We start from the raw sequence: 19,470 nt of genomic DNA on the forward strand, positions 1-19,470 counted from the left end.
GTACTTTCACTTTGTACCGGTCATCTAATAAGCCTCATCTCTAAACTAGTAATAGGTCATAAACATTTAGGCCCCTTTCACATGAGCGAGTTTTCCACGCGGGTGCAATGTGTGACATGAACGCATAGCACCTGCACTGAATCCTGATCCATTCATTTCAATGTGTCTGTGTACATGAGCATTTTTTTTCACGCATCAGTTCTGCGTTGCTTGAAAATCACAGCATGTTCTATATTCTGCGTTTTTCACGCAGCCCTGGCCCCATAGAAGTGAATGGGGCTTGAGTGAAAAACACATTGCATCCGCAAGCAAGTACGGATGCAATGCGTTTTTCACTGATAGTTGCTAAGAGATGTTGTTTGTAAACCTTCCGTTTTTTATCAAGCATCAAAACGCATTGCACCCGCGTGGAAAAAACTGAACAACAGAACACAATCGCAGACAAAACAGACTGAACTTGCTTGCAAAATGGTGCGAGTTTCACTGAACGTACCCTGAAAGTATCCGGAGCCAATCCGTATCATTTGTGTGAAAGGGGCCTTATTTAAGCTACAGTCTTATCAGTAAGAAGAGGAATTAGCTATATTGAGTGTTTATAAGGTCAGAGAGCAGAGATAAGCTGTCCGTCTGCTCCTCAGATAACGGAAATGACAAAAAAATCCACAAGCAGCTACTAGAGCATGTCAGATCTGTACAGAAAAAAGGATTCCATATTGTTTATAAAGAGTGTCTCCAGCAGAGCTGATTAGAGCTTTGGAAAAAAAAAGACATCTACTTAGCAAGGCCCCAGGTGTGCTTACAGGCCTGGAACTATCCTGATGGGAGACATCCTCTGTTACCAGATGGTATCAGGTCAGTGAACCCGGGTTTTGTTGTGTTCATCGCACTATTTTAGTGGTACCTGAAGAATCTAATACTGAGCTTGTACCTGCCATTAGTTAGATAGGTAGGACTTGTATTTGGCAGGCTGCCCGGTATTGTTTGCGGCACAGTATCGACTTTTCAGGCTCTGCTGTGTGCGCCATCGGTCAAGGTTGTTCTAGTCCGTGGCACAGTATCGACTTTTCAGGCTCTGCTGTGCACGTCACCGAGTTAGTTTCGGCTAGCCGGACTAGGACAGGACTCAAGGGTGGGGAAATATTACCTTGTGTATTCCTTCATCGTTATGCTGGTTTTCGATGTTTAGTAAAGTTTTATTGGTTACTAAAAGCTGGAGTTTGTGTCGCTTTTCTCGTCTGTGACTTTGATGTATCCTGGGGAGCCCACCCCGGTACACGGCTTAGAACTACAAAATGAACAACTTTCACGTAAAAGACAAAGTGCACAATTTATTCTCTTTGTCTTGTCAATTTCTAGTCAGATGAACATATCTGTAAACCTTAACAAACATGACTTTAGAGAAAGAATCACACTGATATAAATGTGTCGTCTGCACCCTGAAGCTTATATGCTAATTTGCGTTGTCTTGTAAAAGCTTCCTGCATTCTGTCATAATCAGCTCATACACAATTCTCTGATGTTTTGCTTTTGTTTTCCCACCTCCAACCTTCTATTTTCTTTGCACCTTTTATGTTTTCCCGGACACAATCATTCTATTGTGAAACATCGTTTTCATGTTCTGTGTAAGTGCTGAAGGGGAGGGAATTTTAATTTTCTATCTTTAAATGGAATAATGCACCAAACTGATGTGGCACACAAATATCCATCTGAAAAGCTGCAGGATTTCAAGTGGACAACTGCCCTTGATGTATTTTACTTAGATAACAGCCAGAAACTGATAAAATATGTTAGTGTTCGTTTACTGCAAGGACTATACATGGATTAAAAAAAGAAAAATAGCCAATTTTTAGAAAAGAAAAGAAATTGGAAGAGAAGAAGCATGACTAGAAAAGGTTGGGCCCCATAGCAAATTTTTGAACACTTCCCCTTCCCCCCAGCAAAATCCCTGCAACCTCTTCCTCCCACTTGCCATACAAACCCCTCACCCATTCAGTCATGTAAAAAAAAAATAAGAAAAGAAAATAACCAGAAAAGTGTGTATCTTTTTAAAAAAAAAGGCAAACAAAAACAATATAATAGATGTCGATGGGAAGAAGCCAGTCAATTATAGGAAAATTGCAATCAATCATAATAATTTAAAAAACTACGATTGACAAAAAAAAATGCACCTCATGGGTAAAAAATGGTACTAAAAAAGAAACACGTGTGCTGCTGGAGCTGGTGTTTTTTGCAAACCTGTCCCCCGCCCCCCCCCCCCCCCCCAAAAAAAAAAAAAAATGATTGCGTGACACCAGTGTTATTGCAACATTTGTCTTATAGGCATATTTTTTTTTCCCTGCCTGAAAGAACTAAAAGTGTTTTAGCATTGCACTTTTCCCATGCTTTTCTACAGAAGGGATTAATTGTGGCATTGCTGCATTGAGCATTAAGAGGTTAATAGGGGCCTTGCTGTGTTGGTATAGGGTCATAAGGTAGTTAATAGGGGCATTGTTTTTGATATAAGGCAGTAAGGGGGTTCTTATAGGCATTGCTGTGTTGATATAAGGCAGTAAGAGGTTAATAGGGGCACTGTTGTGTTGGTATAGGGCAGTAAGGGGGTTAATAAAGGAATTTCAGTGTTGGTACAGAGCTGTACGGGATTAAGAGGGGCATTGGTGTGTTGGTATTGAGCAGTAATGGTTTAATAGGGGCATTGGTCTGTTGGTATAGGGCAGTAAGGGGGTTGATAGGGGTATTGCTGTTGGTATAAGGCAGTAAGGGGGTTCATTTGAGCACTGCTATAGGTACATGGTAGTAAGGGGTTTAATAGGGGCATTGCTGTTGGTATAGAGCAGGAAGGGGGTTCATAGGAGCACTGCTGTAGGTATAGGGCAGTAAGGGGTTTAATAGGGGCATTTCTGTTGGTATTGTCACGGCGCGGTGTGGGTGTTAAACTCCACACCGACCACAGGAGGGAAGGGAATAGGTAATAGGCCTGGAAACTAGGGAAAGGTCACCACCTAGTGAATCCCTAAACCGAGCCCTGACTACTATCAGTATGAACAGACCTCGATAGTAGGAATATTCATATGCAGGAACCTATCTGACCCTAAAGGGCCCTGGAAATAGTGTCGGGACAAAAGATGACCTGTTCCTTCTAAGCTGAAGTAATAGGAGACTCCCTCAGGCCTAATACCAAAAGATATGGGAATATGAAAAACTAAGAATAGGAAAAAAACTCTTAACTCCGAATTACGCGGACGGGCAGGAACTCAGAGTAGAACCAAACACCAGCACTTCCACAACCAGAAAGGAGCTATAAACCGCATAGCATTATGAGTGAGACCAGACTAAATAGAGGAGTTGGAATGACCACTTAAGCTACACCTAAGACAAGAGGTGTGGTCATAACCAGCAACAACACAGAAACAAGTGAAACCAAAGAGGCTGTCAGATCACATCATGTGCAGCCAGTCTCTTAGATATTCTGACCCCTTTCACGGGAGAGAACGTGACAGGTATAGAGCAGGAAGGGGGTTAATAGTGGTATTGCTGTGTTGGTGTAAGACAGTAAGGGGGATAATAGGGACATTGTTGTGTTGGTACAGGGCACTAAGAGGTTGATAGGGGCATTGCTGTGTTGTTAAAGGGGAGTAAGAGAAAATGGCATTACAGGAGGCACATATTCAACAATATAAAAATAATGTTACAAAAAATCCTGAAAAAGGCAACATAAAAGGATGGTCTTCTAGAATAGTACAAGGGACAATAGGAAGATCACTGTTGGAATAGGGCAGTAAGGGGGTTAATAGGGGCATTGCTGTGTTGGTATAGAGTAGTAAGGGCTTAATAGGGGCAATGCTATGTTGGTATATAGCAGTAAGAGGTTAATAGGGGCATGTCTGTGTTGGTATAGGGTCATAAGGTGGTTAATATGGATTTATTTTTTATATATAAAGAAGTAAGGAGGTTTATAGGGGCATTGTTGTGTTGGTATAAAGCAGTAAGGGGGTTAATAGGGGCACTGCTGTGTTGGTATAGGGCAGTAATGGGGTTAATAAGGGAAGTGTGGTGTTGGTATAGGGCAGTAAGGAGTTTAATAGGGGCATTGCTGTGTTGGTACAGAGCTGTAAGAGGTTAATGGGGCTTTGGTGTGTTGGTACAGAGCAGTATGGGGATAATACGGGCATTGGTCTGTTGGTATAGGGCAGTAAGGGGGTTGATAGGGGAATTGCCTTTGATATAAGGCAGTACGAGCATTAATTGGGGCACTGCTGTAGGTATAGGGCAGTAAGGGGTTTAATAGGGGCATTGCTGTTGGTATAGAGCAGGAAGGCGGTTCATAGGGGCACTGCTGTATGTTCGAATCCGACCAAGGACAACATCTGCATGGAGTTTGTATGTTCTCCCCGTGTTTTCCTCAGGGCACTCTGATTTCCTCCCACACTCCAAAAACATACTGATAGGGAATTGCTGTGTTGGTATAAGGCAGTAAGGGGGTTAATAGGGGCATTACTATGTTGGTATAGGGCAGTAAGAGGTTAATAGGCACATTTCTGTGTTGGTGCAAGGCAGTAAGGGGGTTAATAGGGGTACTGGTTTGTTGGTATAAGGCATTAATGGGGTGTTTGTGTGAATTAATATAAATTAAATAAAAATTTCGTGACATTAAAGGTTTAGTTTAATTAAAGGTAGAAAAGCATAAAAAGTTATTGTACAAAACTTGTATGCAATGTATTTCTTTCATAACATAGTATTTATAACTCACCTTCAATTTTAGTGGGAACAGTGTTGTTGGTCTCCCTTTTTTGCTAAGCATCAAAGTCGGGAGTTAGCTTTGTTGTTGCAATTCGCAGAATAGATACTGTGCCAGTATCTAGGGCCCCCATAGTACCCCCCCATAATGTGCCAGTATATAGGGCCCCTATAGTGCTTCCCCTCTTCTCCATAGTGCCCCCCCATATTGTGCCAGTATATAGGGCCCCCATAGTGCTTCCCCTCTTCTACATAGTGGCCCCCATAGTGCTTCCCCTCTTCTCCATAGTACCAATCCATATTGTGCCAGTATATGGGGCCCTCATAGTGCTTCACCTCTTTTACATAGTACCAATCCATATTGTGCCAGTATATGGGGCCCCCACCCCCCTTCTTGCCACAGTATACTATAAATAATAAAAACAATAAACACATATACTTACCTTATGCTGCTGTCAGTGATGCGATGCAGGCCTCTTCCGGCCTGTGTCCCGCTCTGTACGGCTATCAGAGCCTATCAGAGGAACGGGCAAGGGAGACGCCTCTCCCCTGCTCCTCCGCACCATTCATCTGTATCACTGTCCTGAGGACGGCGATACAGATGAATATGGAGATGAGCGCTTCCACAATGGAAGTGCTCATCTCCCCTCCTGCAGACTCCCATCACTGATTTAAACCTTAAAATGTGTTGCCAGACCTAAATAAAACTATATTTAATCTATCAGATATTGGCTGTGGAGTTTGGTGGTGGGGAGCTCCAGGACACATGTAACCTCATTTGAAACATCTTTTTTTTACAGGCCATCCTGGGAGAGAGTTAAGTGTGTTTACACTTCTTTTGATGGGTGAGGTAAGTTATACTAATTACCACATCCTTCTACTGACCCTAATCCTTGGAATGTCTGGGTGATTTATTTTGGCTTGCATGTTACTGACCCTTAGTGGATCTGGTTCTACTCCCAAGGAATCCTGACCATTAATAGACAGAGATATGCCCTAACCCAGGGATGGCAAATATAGTTTACTTTTGCCACTAATACATGGCAAAAATGGCTTTAGAACATATAACTGCGCTGCTGAACGGTAAATATATTTTTATTTTGCCACTATTACACAACAAAAATGGCTTTAGAACATATAACTGCACTGCTGAATGGCAAATATATTTTTCTTTTGCCACTAATGCACCACACAAAAGGCTTTAGAACACATAACTGCACCGCTGAACAGCAAATATATTTTTATTTTGCCACTATTACACAACAAAAAGGGCTTTAGAACATATAACTGCACCGCTGAATGGCAAATATAGTTTTCTTTTGCCACAAATACACGACAAAAAGTGCTGTAATTTTCGCACTTTACCACACAACGGCCAATAAGCCCTTATTTCCCCACTAGTACAAGCTAAAAAATGCTTTAGAACATATAACTGCACCGCACAAGGGCAAATAAGACGTCAAAATATTGCCTTGTAATAAACCCTGTTAATGCCTGTATCAAACAGCACTTGCACCCCAATAACAACGGTTTGCTGGAATTACAGAGCTGTATAATGGCAATTTGGGTCCCCAGTCAGTGCAGCAAGGTGTAATTGGATTGTTCCTATTAGCCAGGCTGTAACCTCCCCGACTGAACCCTGTTCAACAGAAATGCTGTGGAATGATTCCTCCAGTATCCTTTCCCTACACCTTGAATAATCTTTCCCTGCACTTGTAAATATTTTTTTTTAGCACAATGAAGTCTTTCCTAGCACTTTCCTTGGTGCCTGCTGACATCTCTCCCTGCACTAAGTACACTGGTAAATGGCAGAATCTAAGATGGCTTAGGCTATCTATAGTGCTGTGACATCACAGGGGCTGGCTAGCTGCTGATTGGCTGCATGCATGGCATTATGGGTGATCCCAGAGTTCCTTGCTCCATGTCCTCACACGTGCAACAGCCATTTTAGAAAAAAATGCGATTTGTTACCACGAAGCTCGAGGAAATTCGGCTTCGGTGCGAATCAATTTTTTTCTGAAATTCGGATCAAATTCTACTTTGTCAGCTTTGATTCCTTAATCTCTAGTCATGACCACCCTGCATTTCCTCAGTGGTGGTCGTGCTTGTACACTATAGGAAAAGGCACTAGCTTACAGGTGAAACTCTAAAAATTAGAATATCGTGAAAAGTTCATTTATTTCAGTAATGTAACTTAAAAGGTGAAACTATATATGAGATAGACTCATTACATGCAAAGCAAGATATTTCAAGCCTTTATTTGTTATAATTTGGATAATTATGGCTTACAGCTTATGGAACCCCAAAGTCACAATCTCAGGTACACTTTGCTCAGGGAATACGGATTAATTAGCTGACTAGAGTGTGAAACTTTGAGCCTAGAATATTGAACCTTTTCACAAAATTTTTATTTTAAGCTACATTGATGCAATTTCTTTTAATTTGCATTACTGAAATAAATGGACTTTTGCCCGATATTCAAATTTTTTGAGTTTCACCTGTATGTGCACGCCGAAGATCCTGGCAACCAAATATCCAAATAGGCCGGTGTTTTTTTCTATAATGTACAAGCACCACCACCACTGATGAATTGCAAGGTGGTCGTAACCATGGAAATGATCAGTGTATAATGTGATGGAAAAATTAATCGAGCCAGCAAAGGAGGCAATATGGGTAATAAGAGCACATTATTAAGTGACTTGTATTGACTTCCTCTACATGATCAATGCTACGTATTTGCTGAAGTGAGACAAGCCCTTTAACATAAATAAACTTAGGCAGGCAACCATGAGGACCTAAAACAAAGGCTGGAATGGTGCCCCAGTTTATCGGGACCACCTAAAACTGCACATGAAATGCATCTGAATATTTGACCTTTATTGAATTTACCACTATCTCTTCCTTTTTCCCCTCCTTCCGCCACAATAAAATGATCACAAAAGTAGCTGTTAGGCTCCATAGCAGATTCTATAAATAAATAGTTTGAACGTAATATATATATATATATATATATATATACAATTTAATTATCTATTTTATCAAAAAGAATAATCAGATATGGGATCCTTAAACACACAAAAACATACAATATTTGTTAATGTGACAATATAAAATATATACTGTATTTATTCATTTTCTTTTGCCTATATACATACCCTTATAAATGAATCCAGCACGCCATTGCCCATATATTCCATAACCGTCATCATTGTGTTACCTATAAAGTCGAAAGTCATTTTTATGAATGTCAAATATATACAGATAATAACACAGGGATGAAAAGGGTGGGATCTAATAAAGTTAAAGGTTATACTATGAAACTAGAGTATGATAGACTCAAGAGATTTCGGGATGAGCTATTTGGTGGAAATGCAGTATATAAAGGAAATGATTTGAAATACAAAAAATTCATGATGAGATATATAAAGTTAATAAAGCTGCAAACAAGAAAGCATGCCAAATGTTAGCTTTCAATTGGACAGAGTAACACAAGTATAAAGCAAAATGAAATGAAAAACATAAAAAAATTTGCAATTTAAGAGGAACCTGTCTTGGTGAACTATCAAGGAGAATTTTTCCTATCTATCATTAGTTCATTCTTACCTCTAGTGATAACTCCTTCAAGGCGTATGATGTTTGGATGATCAAATTGTCCCATGATGCTCGCCTCTGCCAGAAATGAGCGCTTCTGTTTTTCTGAACAGCCTGCTCTCAGGGTCTGTATGGCTACTGGAAGCTCTCTTTTGCTTGGAAGTTTCAAACAACCCTTACATATTTCACCATATTCTCCTAAAATCAGGATTAGATTAGACTAGTTAGAAAAAATAAACCAGCAACAAAAATGTACATTTATAAAAAGTAATATGTATACTTCCTTGGCCCCTTGAGTCGGTATCAAGCAGTATCAGCATTAGCCAAGAAGTGAGTGTTTTAGTCAATCAGTCAGAATCTGGTTCCTAGATAATAGGCTTTTTCATTTTCACTAAAATGTCTCCCCCTATGCCTATCCCTACACAAGGCACAAATATTCTTTGAACGATAACCAAGCATAGATTTGTTGATGATTTATGTTGTTTCTATTGCAAAAGTACATACGGTACCTGTAACATTTTTCGATTGATTGTATATAGATAATGTATATAATCTGTGTTCTGATATCAACATGTAAAGAGTTTGCAGAGGTGAGTGGCTCTATATCACAGTGACACTCACCCCTATCCCAGCAGCCAAATATTATCAGGTGCAGACTTGACACTCACATGCAGTGGCCTCAAAGGAAAGGGGACAGCCCTGAGGGATAATTGGTGAAGAATGTATATTTTGCCACTGGGATCCTGTGGTTGGCACCTCAAAAACTATGTTTCAGAAGCTGCTGATATAAAATACACATTATGTTAGTAGTAGTGATGAGTTTGTACTTCGGAACTCTAAGCTCTAAGGCAGAAACTAGATTAAGGAAATCCATCTAAAATTGCTCTTCTGCTATAAATGTATGTCAGTCAATGACTGTTCAGAGTCTTGTATCAGAAATGTTCATTGATAAAACCCTCTGAGTGGTGCCACAGGAGGTATAAGGGTCTCTAAAGTTTTTTTAAATCTCTAACGTACTACATGATGTGATCTGCTTTGTGGTATGTTAAAACATATTTGAGGTTAGTTTTGAACTAGCCCAGCTTCAGTGTTTGATCTCACTAATGTTTTGTGGGTGAAAAGACTTTAACCCCAGAAAAAATGAGACCGTCTCCTTATGAATGCTTATAGTTGTGGATTTGGCACAAGCACACAAAAATAACCTTTTATCTTGACAACTGAAAAGGATAAATATGTCATAAATGTGTAATGGCAATTAAAGACCTGAACATTTATCAGATGTGCTCAGTTGCTCAAGTACTTCCCTTTCTGTAAAATCTATGCAGTCATGCTTGCTGACCTGAACAAATCTATTGACAGCTCCAGTGTCCTCACTGCCACTGAACACTTGTCACTATCATCTTCTTTCATTCTATCACAGTTATCTGATTTCCTCACTCACTGCGAGGCCTACTTACTTAACCTTCTGTTCTGATGTCTTTATGGTCTCTGCTGCTCAATGAAACAAACCGCACACACTAATGCTTGCAGTCAGCCATGGTTCAATATATCTGTATTTTACCTGTCTATCTAGGTATGTTGAGTAGTGTTGAGCGTGAATATTCGTATTACAAATTTTTATCGTTAATATCGGCACTTCAAGAATTTGCGAATATTTAGAATAAAGTGCTATATTTTCATAATGACGAATATTCAGTTTTTTTTGTATTTTTTTTTTAACACAGTACACATCAGGTGATCATCCCTCCCTTCTTCTAGCTTGTGGGCCAATGAGAAGGCTTTGTCACAGCTTAGCAACATCCCTAGCAACCAATAGAAAAGTTGCCTACCCCTAACTATATAAGAACCTCCCCAGCAGCCATTTTCCAAAGTTTATTGCAGTTATGAGAGACAGCAGTGTCATTGCTGTGATCTGTGCTTTATTGTATTACATTAGACAGTTAACTTATATATATAATTCAGATAGTTAATAGGAAATAGTCAGTGTAGGTTAGATTGATATATAGTGTAGCTGATAGGTTCCAGTGCAGGGTGTTAGGCAGTGTAATAGGTTCTGCTATCCATACATGCATGCTACAGACATAGTGCTGTGATGTCACAAGTTGCACGTATTGCGAAAAAATATGTGCATCATTAATTTGCAAGCGCAAATATATTGGAGCACTCTATCTGTCTATAAAGATATTCTAATGTTCTGCCATGCCAAACATTTTCTCCAGCCACAGGAGACTTATACCAGTACGCGAATATTACATTGCCGATTTTCGCAATCAAGAATATAATCTCGAATTTGCGAATATATGACAAATATTCTAGAAAATATCCGTGAAATATAACAAATTCGAATATTGCCCCTGCCGTTCATCACTAATGTTGAGGATAAAATATTCAGCGCTCTATGTAAAATGTGCAGGGGATCTTTTGACTCTCTGTAAATAAGTTTTGTGAAGGAAAAATGTAGAGGTGATGCATGGTTGACAGCTGCTTTCCCCAGCAAAATCAGCTGCCAGGGACAGGTGCAATTAGCTGTTTGCTCCTGCAGCAATGTTTTAAAATAGTTTGTCTATAATGAAATTCCATCTTAAAGGGGTTCTCTGGGAATTAGGAAAATGAAAATGCTTAAATAATATTTTATTATAAATATATTCCCAAATACCTTTTATTCGCTATAATGACTTGTTTTGTCTGGGGAGCGATCATTAGAAGAAATAAAATGGCCACCATCCTATTAGTGCACACAGAACCAGTCCTAATCACACAGCAGGATGGGTTAATTCCGAGTAGTAAGGTAAAGAGCTGCCTCATCCTCCTCTCTACTTGTCAGGGATTATGATCCTGAATACAGTTGACTATGATCTTCATCTTCATGTACCGAGAGGTCGGACAGGACAGACTGTGGTAATAGAGACTGCATACAAGTGCTGCTGCTCAATATGGAGACTGCATACAAGTGCTGAAGCACCTCCCCTCTTCATGTCTCCTCATGAACTCCATTCCTACATACAGTACAGACCAAAAGTTTGGACACACCTTCTCATTCAAAGAGTTTTCTTTATTTTCATGACTATGAAGGCATCAAAACTATGAATTAACACATGGGGAATTATATACATAACAAACAAGTGTGAAACAACAGAAAATATGTCATATTCTAGGTTCTTCAAAGTAGCCACCTTTTGCTTTAATTACTGCTTTGCACACTCTTGGCATTCTCTTGATGAGCTTCAAGAGGTAGTCCCCTGAAATGGTCTTCCAACAGTCTTGAAGGAGTTCCCAGAGATGCTTAGCACTTGTTGGCCCTTTTGCCTTCACTCTGCGGTCCAGCTCACCCCAAACCATCTCGATTGGGTTCAGGTCCGGTGACTGTGGAGGCCAGGTCATCTGGCGCAGCACCCCATCACTCTCCTTCATGGTCAAATAGTCCTTACTTTCAAAGTTTTCCCAATTTTTCGTCTGACTGACTGACCTTCATTTCTTAAAGTAGTGATGGCCACTCGTTTTTCTTTACTTAGCTGCTTTTTTCTTGCCATAATACAAATTCTAACAGTCTATTCAGTAGGAATATCAGCTGTGTATCCACCTGACTTCTCCTCAACGCAACTGATGGTCCCAACCCCATTTATAAGGCAAGAAATCCCACCTGACAGGGCACTTCTCCTCAACGCAACTGATGGTCCCAACCCCATTTATAAGGCAAGAAATCAAACCTGACAGGGCACACCTGTGAAGTGAAAACCATTTCAGGGGACTACCTCTTGAAGCTCATCAAGAGAATGCCAAGAGTGTGCAAAGCAGTAATCAAAGCAAAAGGTGGCTACTTTGAAGAACCTAGAATATTACATATTTTCAGTTGTTTCACACTTGTTTGTTATGTATATAATTCCACATGTGTTAATTCATAGTTTTGATGCCTTCAGTGTGAATCTACAATTTTCATAGTCATGAAAATAAAGAAAACTCTTTGAATGACAAGGTGTGTCCAAACTTTTGGTCTGTACTGTAGATACAACTGAAGATCATATTAAATTGTATTCAGGATCATAATCCCTGACAAGCAGAGCAGAGAGGATGATGAGGCAGCTCTTTAACTCCATCTTCTGAAGTAACTTGTTATTGCTGTATGATTAGGACAGGTTTTGTGTGCACTTATAGGACGGCGGCCATTTTATTTCCCATGATGATTGCTCCCCGAAAAAATAACCATTATAACTTGTGTTGAGCGAACCCGACACAGAAAGCTAATAATAAATCTGGCTGTTAATTCTGTGGGTTCCAATATGAAGTTGTTTGGACGGCTCAGCAGTAGTTACGATAATCATATAATATAAATAACCGCGGCACTTGTATTAATGGATAAGTGATGATTTTTTATTATCCATCCAGGAAATTAATAAATAAACACTGGCCAACGTTTCGGTCTCATCCCAAGACCTTGGTCACGGCCTTAGTTCTTAGGACGTCTTGTAGGCTGGATGGCCATCCAGCCTACAAGATGTCCTAAGAACTAAGGCCGTGAACAAGGTCTTGGGATGAGACGGAAATGTTGGCCAGTGTTTATATCTGCGTCTGTATCTGCTGACATGGTCTTCCGTATATTTCAACCCCAGATGTGACTTCAGGGAGCTAAGTATCCTATTTTTTATCTACTGTATCATCCCTACAAATACTTATATTGACCACCCCCCGATGAACCGCCAGATGCGGACGAAACGCATTGGGGTTGTTATTTTCTGTGTCATCTATATATTTTTATAGGTTTTATAGGTTTTCTACCCAAATAGTATTTACACATCGGATATGTACACTAATGCAGGGTTTTAACAGAGCTTTTTCAGGCTCTAGGCACGGGGACAGGGTGCCTCCACCATCAGGGATAGATTTCTTTTATACCCTTAGGTTCAACCTGTTACCCCAGATATGCTCATTATTACCTGTACTAGCCCTGTTAGGATATTTTTCTCTAATCTGTTTTGTTAGGCGAGAGCCCTTCGTTCACATTTTTTGGTTATTATTAGGGTTTGTTGCCCTGTTACCCTAAAATAGAAATAAAGGTAATTTTAGAAGCACTTTTATTATTTTTCTTCTTGATATACTCAAATTAATTCACTATGTGCCCATTATCTGCAACATCTGTTATTATATTTCTTTCTGAATTGTACTTTGTATTCCTGACACACAAATATAATAGTTAAACCGTCTGTTAGTTAGGTGCCCGTCATATACCCATTTATTGCGTGAAGTACACCTGCACTGCATACGTGACAGGGAAATTGATATAGTTAATCCGATTGTTAGTTAGGTGCACGTCATATACCCATTTATTGCGTGAAGTACACATGCACTGCATATGTGACAGGTAAATTGATATAGTTAATCCGTCTGTTAGTTTGGTGCGAGTCATATACCCATTTATTGCGTGAAGTAAACCTGCACTGCATACGTGACAGGGAAAATAATATAGTTAATCTGTCTGTTAGTTCAGTGGGCGACCACAAAATGAGGAGTGCATCAAATGAGGGATTTGACCATGGTCGTGGTGCTGCTGGGGTTGGTGAAGGGAGAGGACGTGATCGACCTGTGCCAGCTAGACGCCCAAATGAACACAAATGCCAACTGCTGCAGCTTTCTGCAGTGTGCAGACTGGCAAGGAGGGCAGGGGTGAAGATTGTGTGGAAGATGATGTGGAGGATGATGAGGTCCTAGACCCTACATGGAATCAAGGTCATGCGAGTGACGTGTGCAGTTTGGAGGAAGAATAAAGAAATAAATATATCACCAGTCCGCAATAATGTTATGCAGCAGGTCCGAAAAGTGATGTGGGTTCAATCACGTTATAAACAGGTACAATATATAGGGTTCGGACCGCGCTTCTGGTCCAGGTCAGTATGCAAGTTCTTTAATCCTTCTCACTTCCTTGTTTGCAGAGAGAGCCTGAGGGCTGCAAATATCCCTCAAGTAGATATCCTGCAACCAATGTAATTATAATAGTGTAAATCCGTATGTAACAATAACCTGCATTGCACTGATTGTACTCACACACTGCGTATCACACAAGGCGTAAATGTAATCTCTCCGTGGTAGGTTGCTCTTATTCTGTCGAAACAGCCACGTTTCCATACAATCTGGTTCAGTCCCCACACGGACTCAAATGGTATATACCACAGACAAATCTGTATTTCTTTTCTTCAGATTCCTGGAAGCATTCTGTGGACAAGAATGGCTTCTGCAATAGTGAAGCTCCGTAATACTTCTTTAAAACTTTTTATTTGTCCATACTCACAAGACAACTTTCTTAAAACAGCTTTTAAAACACATAAAATTCCCAGCGTCTGCTGCTTCTGCCCGACCCGGGTTTCACTCCTAGAGCTTCGTCAGGCGTGAGGCCACCTAGTAATCAGCACTGGTTAGAATGTGGGCAACTCGGCGGTCATTGTGCAGTCACTGCAGCATGTAGTCGCTCATGTGTGCCAGGCTGTGCCCAGCGACTTGGTTGTGCAGGGCGGGATGGCTCGCCAGGAAAAGTTGTGACGGCTGGAAACCATGTACTGGAAACCTTTACGCCAATGTGGACAAGCTCACGTTCATTAAAATGAACCAGGCATGGATCCCACAGGACTTGTCCGTACCTTGTGCAGAATAGACAAGTATACCGGCCGCACCCAGCCATTGTTATACTCCAGAGCACTACCTCTTTGTTTTCTTTTTTATATTTCCCAATGTTTTGGGGTCTTCCCAAATTTATAATAAATAAAATAAACTACAAAAATAGCTTCCACCTACAAGGCCACGTCCACCGCCTCCTCAAACTCCTACTCCACTTTGACCTCCGCCTCCTAGTTCAAGATCATAATTTTTTCCTTTTTTTAAAATTCTATGCTATTTTAATTCATTTCCCCATCCACATCTGTTTGCAGGGCAATTGTCCTGCTCTTACCCGTTTTTTGCTTCCTTTTGTAACCCTCTAGACCTTTCCGTGACTTTTTTAGAGCCATTGACTTCATTGGGCCCCATTGACTTCATTGGGTATCGGGGTCAATTTCGGATCAAGTTCGGGTCCCTAAACCGAACTTTGCGGCGAAGTTCGGCTGAACCCAGCGAACCCGAACTTCCAGGTGTTCGCTCAACCCTAATTATAACTAATGAAAGGTATTTGGGACTATATTTATATAAAAGGACCTCCTTATGGCATCAGTCGCATCTCTTTTTTTTGTTTTCAAACTTATTCACTTGAATTAATTATTCTTGAATGGAATATGGACAAGAATGGTGCATTAAGCAGTAAAAACCAGTGTCAGGCAGCTGCTGCCAAGGCCAATAAGATAATGGGTTGCATCAAAAGGGGCATAGATGCCGTGATGAGAACATAGTCCTACCACTTTACAAATCACTAGTCAGACCACACATGGAGTACTGTGTACAGTTCTGGGCTCCTGTGAACAAGGCAGACATAGCAGAGCTGGAGAGGGTTCAGAGGAGGGCAACTAAAGTAATAACTGGAATGGGGCAACTACAGTACCCTGAAAGATTATCAACATTAGGGTTATTCACTTTAGAAAAAAGACGACTGAGGGGAGATCTAATTACTATGTATAAATATATCAGGGGGCAGTACAGAGATCTCTCCCATCATCTATTTTTCCCCAGGACTGTGACTGTGACAAAGGGACACCCTCTGCGTCTGGAGGAAAGAAGGTTTGTACACAAACATAGAAAAGGATTCTTTAGGGTAAGAGCAGTGAGACCATGGAACTTTCTGCCTGAGCCGGTGGCGATGGTGAGTACAATAAAAGAATTCAAGAGGGGCTAGGATGAATTTCTGGAGTGTAATAATATTAGAGGCTATAGCTACTAGAGAGGGGTTGTTGATCCAGGGAGTTATTCTGATTGCCTTATTGGAGTCGGGAAGGAATTTTTCTACCCTTAAGTGGGGAAAATTGGCTTGTACCTCACAGGATTTTTTTTTGCCTTCCACTAGATCAACTTGCAGAATAACAGGCTGAACTGGATGGACAAATGTCTTTTTTCGGCCTTATATACTATGTTACTATGCTACTTGTTTCTATGAATGGTCCAATGGTCAACTGTTTTTAATTTTTACATTTTTAAATTTCAGTCCCAGCCTCATGTAGCAGTGACATGATGGTTGTGGACACGTAGCCGCTGAGGCATAGGTACAGCAGGCTGATGTTAAAACTTCAACAACCTTGGAGAGCTCATTGTGATGAAGCAGTACACGCAATACACGTGTAGAGGTTGGGCTCTGGTCCTATAGGGGTAAGACTATGTTCATTTTCTAGGCTAGCACCTTACTAACTTATTTGTATATAGGCATACGTCACTTTATTTTTAAAGGCTTTATAGGTGGTCACTATTGGAATGTTTCCAGCTATTAATGTTACCATAGCAGTTACTATAGCCTTTTATTTATAGTGACAGTGACCTGTTTTACTATATTTGGCTCATTTTTACTGGATTATATTATTTCTATGTCGGGATATTCATGATGTGTTAGGGTTTATGTCATTGCAGTTTTTGAAGCCTTTTAATTTAAGTGACGGTGTTTACTTACATGGTGTTTAGTTCATTATAATTGTAAAATAGCACTCCACGATTTTTGAACTGTTTAGCTCTTATCTTGTGGGAAATACATATAATTTTTATTTTGTATATATTTGTAACAACCCAGAGTGGTGTTACCACTTCTGCACCTTGCTACTATGTTTATTGGTCTAACCTGTATATCACCTATATATTTATTTCCAGGTCCCTCAACACTGTGCATTTGCATTAATGCTATGTACCTGTTGATGTGTAATTTACCTGGTTCACCAGCAGGTGGCAGCAAACATTCCATTGTAACCCCCCTCTGTATGGAGGTGGGCAAGCCCTACTTCCTGAAGGAAAGGTGGGGACCAGTTAGCTCCAGTTATAGTTTACCCCCTGCAAGAGGAAGGGTGTGCAGGGGCACATCTCTGCTAGATGTGCCCACGCCAGCCAGAGCACCTTAAGCTCTGCTGGCTGGGGAGGGTGAAGCATAGAAGTCGCAGGAGCCAGGAGATTAGTTCCTTGGCTGAGACATAAGTCCGACTACAGAGAGAAGTGCAGCATAAAAAAGAAGCCACGTTACCAAGTAAGCTTGTCAGTACAGCAGAGGGAGAGAAGGATAGAGCAGAGTTGAGTTTGCCTGCCAGTTTAATGCTAAAGCCAAGACAATGCCGGTAAACTGTTTGGAAGAAATGTTTATTCAAAGTAAAGCTGCCATTGAACTTCATCTCAAGGTCAAGACTCAAGTTATTCTTTCCAATCCCTTAATTATTTCCCCTATTTATTGCTTCAGACCCAAAGCCTGGGGTCCAGCGGTATCCAGGTAGGAGCACCGTGACACAGAAAGAAACAGATAGTCCGCACCAATTCACTCAGCATTTCCTACACCTGGGACGCGATATAGAGGACCCTGGGGAGAGGCGGCTGTTGCAATTTTGGCATCACGAACAGGATTTAATTTTGTGCCTTTATGCTACAGGCCTACAGGTTTTATAGAAAACCCCATGAAAAAAGACTTTGCTACATTTATCCTGGATTAACAGGTGATGGATTGTGCACACTTGCAACCAAGGGGTTAATCGGCCATCTTTGCTAGTGAACCGCCCATCCCAAGAGTGGGAAATGACAGCCCTGCCCACCGGGAACTGCCCAGCCTCAGTGCAGAGAGTGAAGACTCCGCCCTCAAGAATCCGCCCACCTTACCAATGTTGTCCCAGCCAGCAAGAGGAAGACAAGATGGTGCGTCCTCTCAGGCCTAACTGGGGAGAGATGGTATGGGGCGATGACCCTGAAGTGCAAGTCGCCTCTGAAGAAGTGAGACTTCCACTGAAGAACAGTGGAACCCGGAGAAAGAGGCCGAGGTGTCCGCCGTGTCCGGCTGGTGTGGCGGATGCGGCTGGTGCGTCCAATCTGACGCCCAGGAAGAGATGTCCTTCTCCCCAGCTGAACCCCATGGTACCACCGGTGGTGACGGCCCACGCCCAAACCATATGGGACTGCAAAAAGGCGATCAAGAATTGGGTCATACAGGTTCTGGACTATCCACGGCCAGGAGATCCGCAACTGGAGAGATGCCGGGTGGACCGTCCTATGGTTCTCCATCGAGCGCGGAAGTGGCTCCCTAGCAGAGGATGAATACGGCGAGGAGCTGTTCGTAGGCCGCAGGTCTGTAAAACACCCCTACCTGCCCCAGGCCTGCCACAGTCTGTACGCAGGGGATCATGTTGAGTACACCCCCATGAGCTCCCTTAAGGGACCATTTGCCACCGGGGTGACCCTGCTATCCAAGCCTCTGGTCCCTATGCCAGCAGCTGAGTGCTGGCAGGAAGATCCAGCAGCCGCAGGCCGCGTGCGCTGCCTCCAGGATACCGCGGAGGGAGTCCTCCGATTCTAAGAAAAGCCCCAGCCAGTGCCACTGATCCCGGGACTGCCGCCGCCTCCAACCTTTCTGATGAGATACCAGGCCACAACAGCCTTCTCATATAACCCCACGGTGTTCATTTACCAGCTTCCCTGGAAAATGGCATCGGCAGCAGCCAAAGGTCCCCAATTTCCTATAGCATCAGCTGAGGTCCACAGCCACAGCCCCTGCAGCCAGTGATTCTGAGTTCCCTTGCCCCAGCAGGAGGTTCCGGCACTTTGAAGCAACAAGTGGCTGCAGCCATTGCCAGTGTGACCAGTCGGTCACTATCAGATGCCTCCACTAGAGGGCTCCACCACTGCAGCAAGTCTGGCTTACAAAAGGCAGGAGCGCCCTCTGATGTAATTTAGCAGCTCCAGCAGTGAGCAGTGAGGAAGATTTCAGATACCTCTTCTAAGGAGCTTCCCTTCTGAAAATAGAAAGAGAGAAGAATCATGGACAGACCGGAGCCACATCATGAACTGTTCCTAAAGGGTGAGGACTTGTTGGCCCATTTTCTGTTTTTGTTGCCCTTGTTTGGCCCTCATCTAGATGGACATGCTTTGTTAGGACTACGCCCATCTTCAGTAACTTTATATCCCAGTTGCACCTAATAGCGCTAATTCCTTTTCCCCCCCTTCTCAGGTTAAGTGGGAAGCTGCAAAAAGGGTTCTCATTAAATTTGTTGCTATTTGATATCA

General features: G+C 41.7%; 1 protein-coding gene across 1 annotated transcript in view; it reads right to left on the bottom strand.

Moving 5' to 3' along the window:
• EPHA10 (EPH receptor A10) overlaps positions 1 to 19,470 on the bottom strand; it is a 762,516-nt gene that overhangs the window by 107,219 nt on the left and 635,827 nt on the right. Inside the window, exons 10-11 of the mRNA XM_040424435.1 lie at positions 8,338 to 8,523; positions 7,890 to 7,951 (exon numbers count right to left, since the gene is read on the bottom strand). Coding sequence (XP_040280369.1) covers positions 7,890 to 7,951; positions 8,338 to 8,523 — 248 coding nt within the window. The remainder of the gene's footprint in view (positions 1 to 7,889; positions 7,952 to 8,337; positions 8,524 to 19,470) is intronic.

The sequence above is a fragment of the Bufo bufo genome, chromosome 3 (genome assembly GCF_905171765.1).
Source record: "Bufo bufo chromosome 3, aBufBuf1.1, whole genome shotgun sequence".
NCBI classification, from domain to species: Eukaryota; Metazoa; Chordata; class Amphibia; order Anura; family Bufonidae; genus Bufo; species Bufo bufo.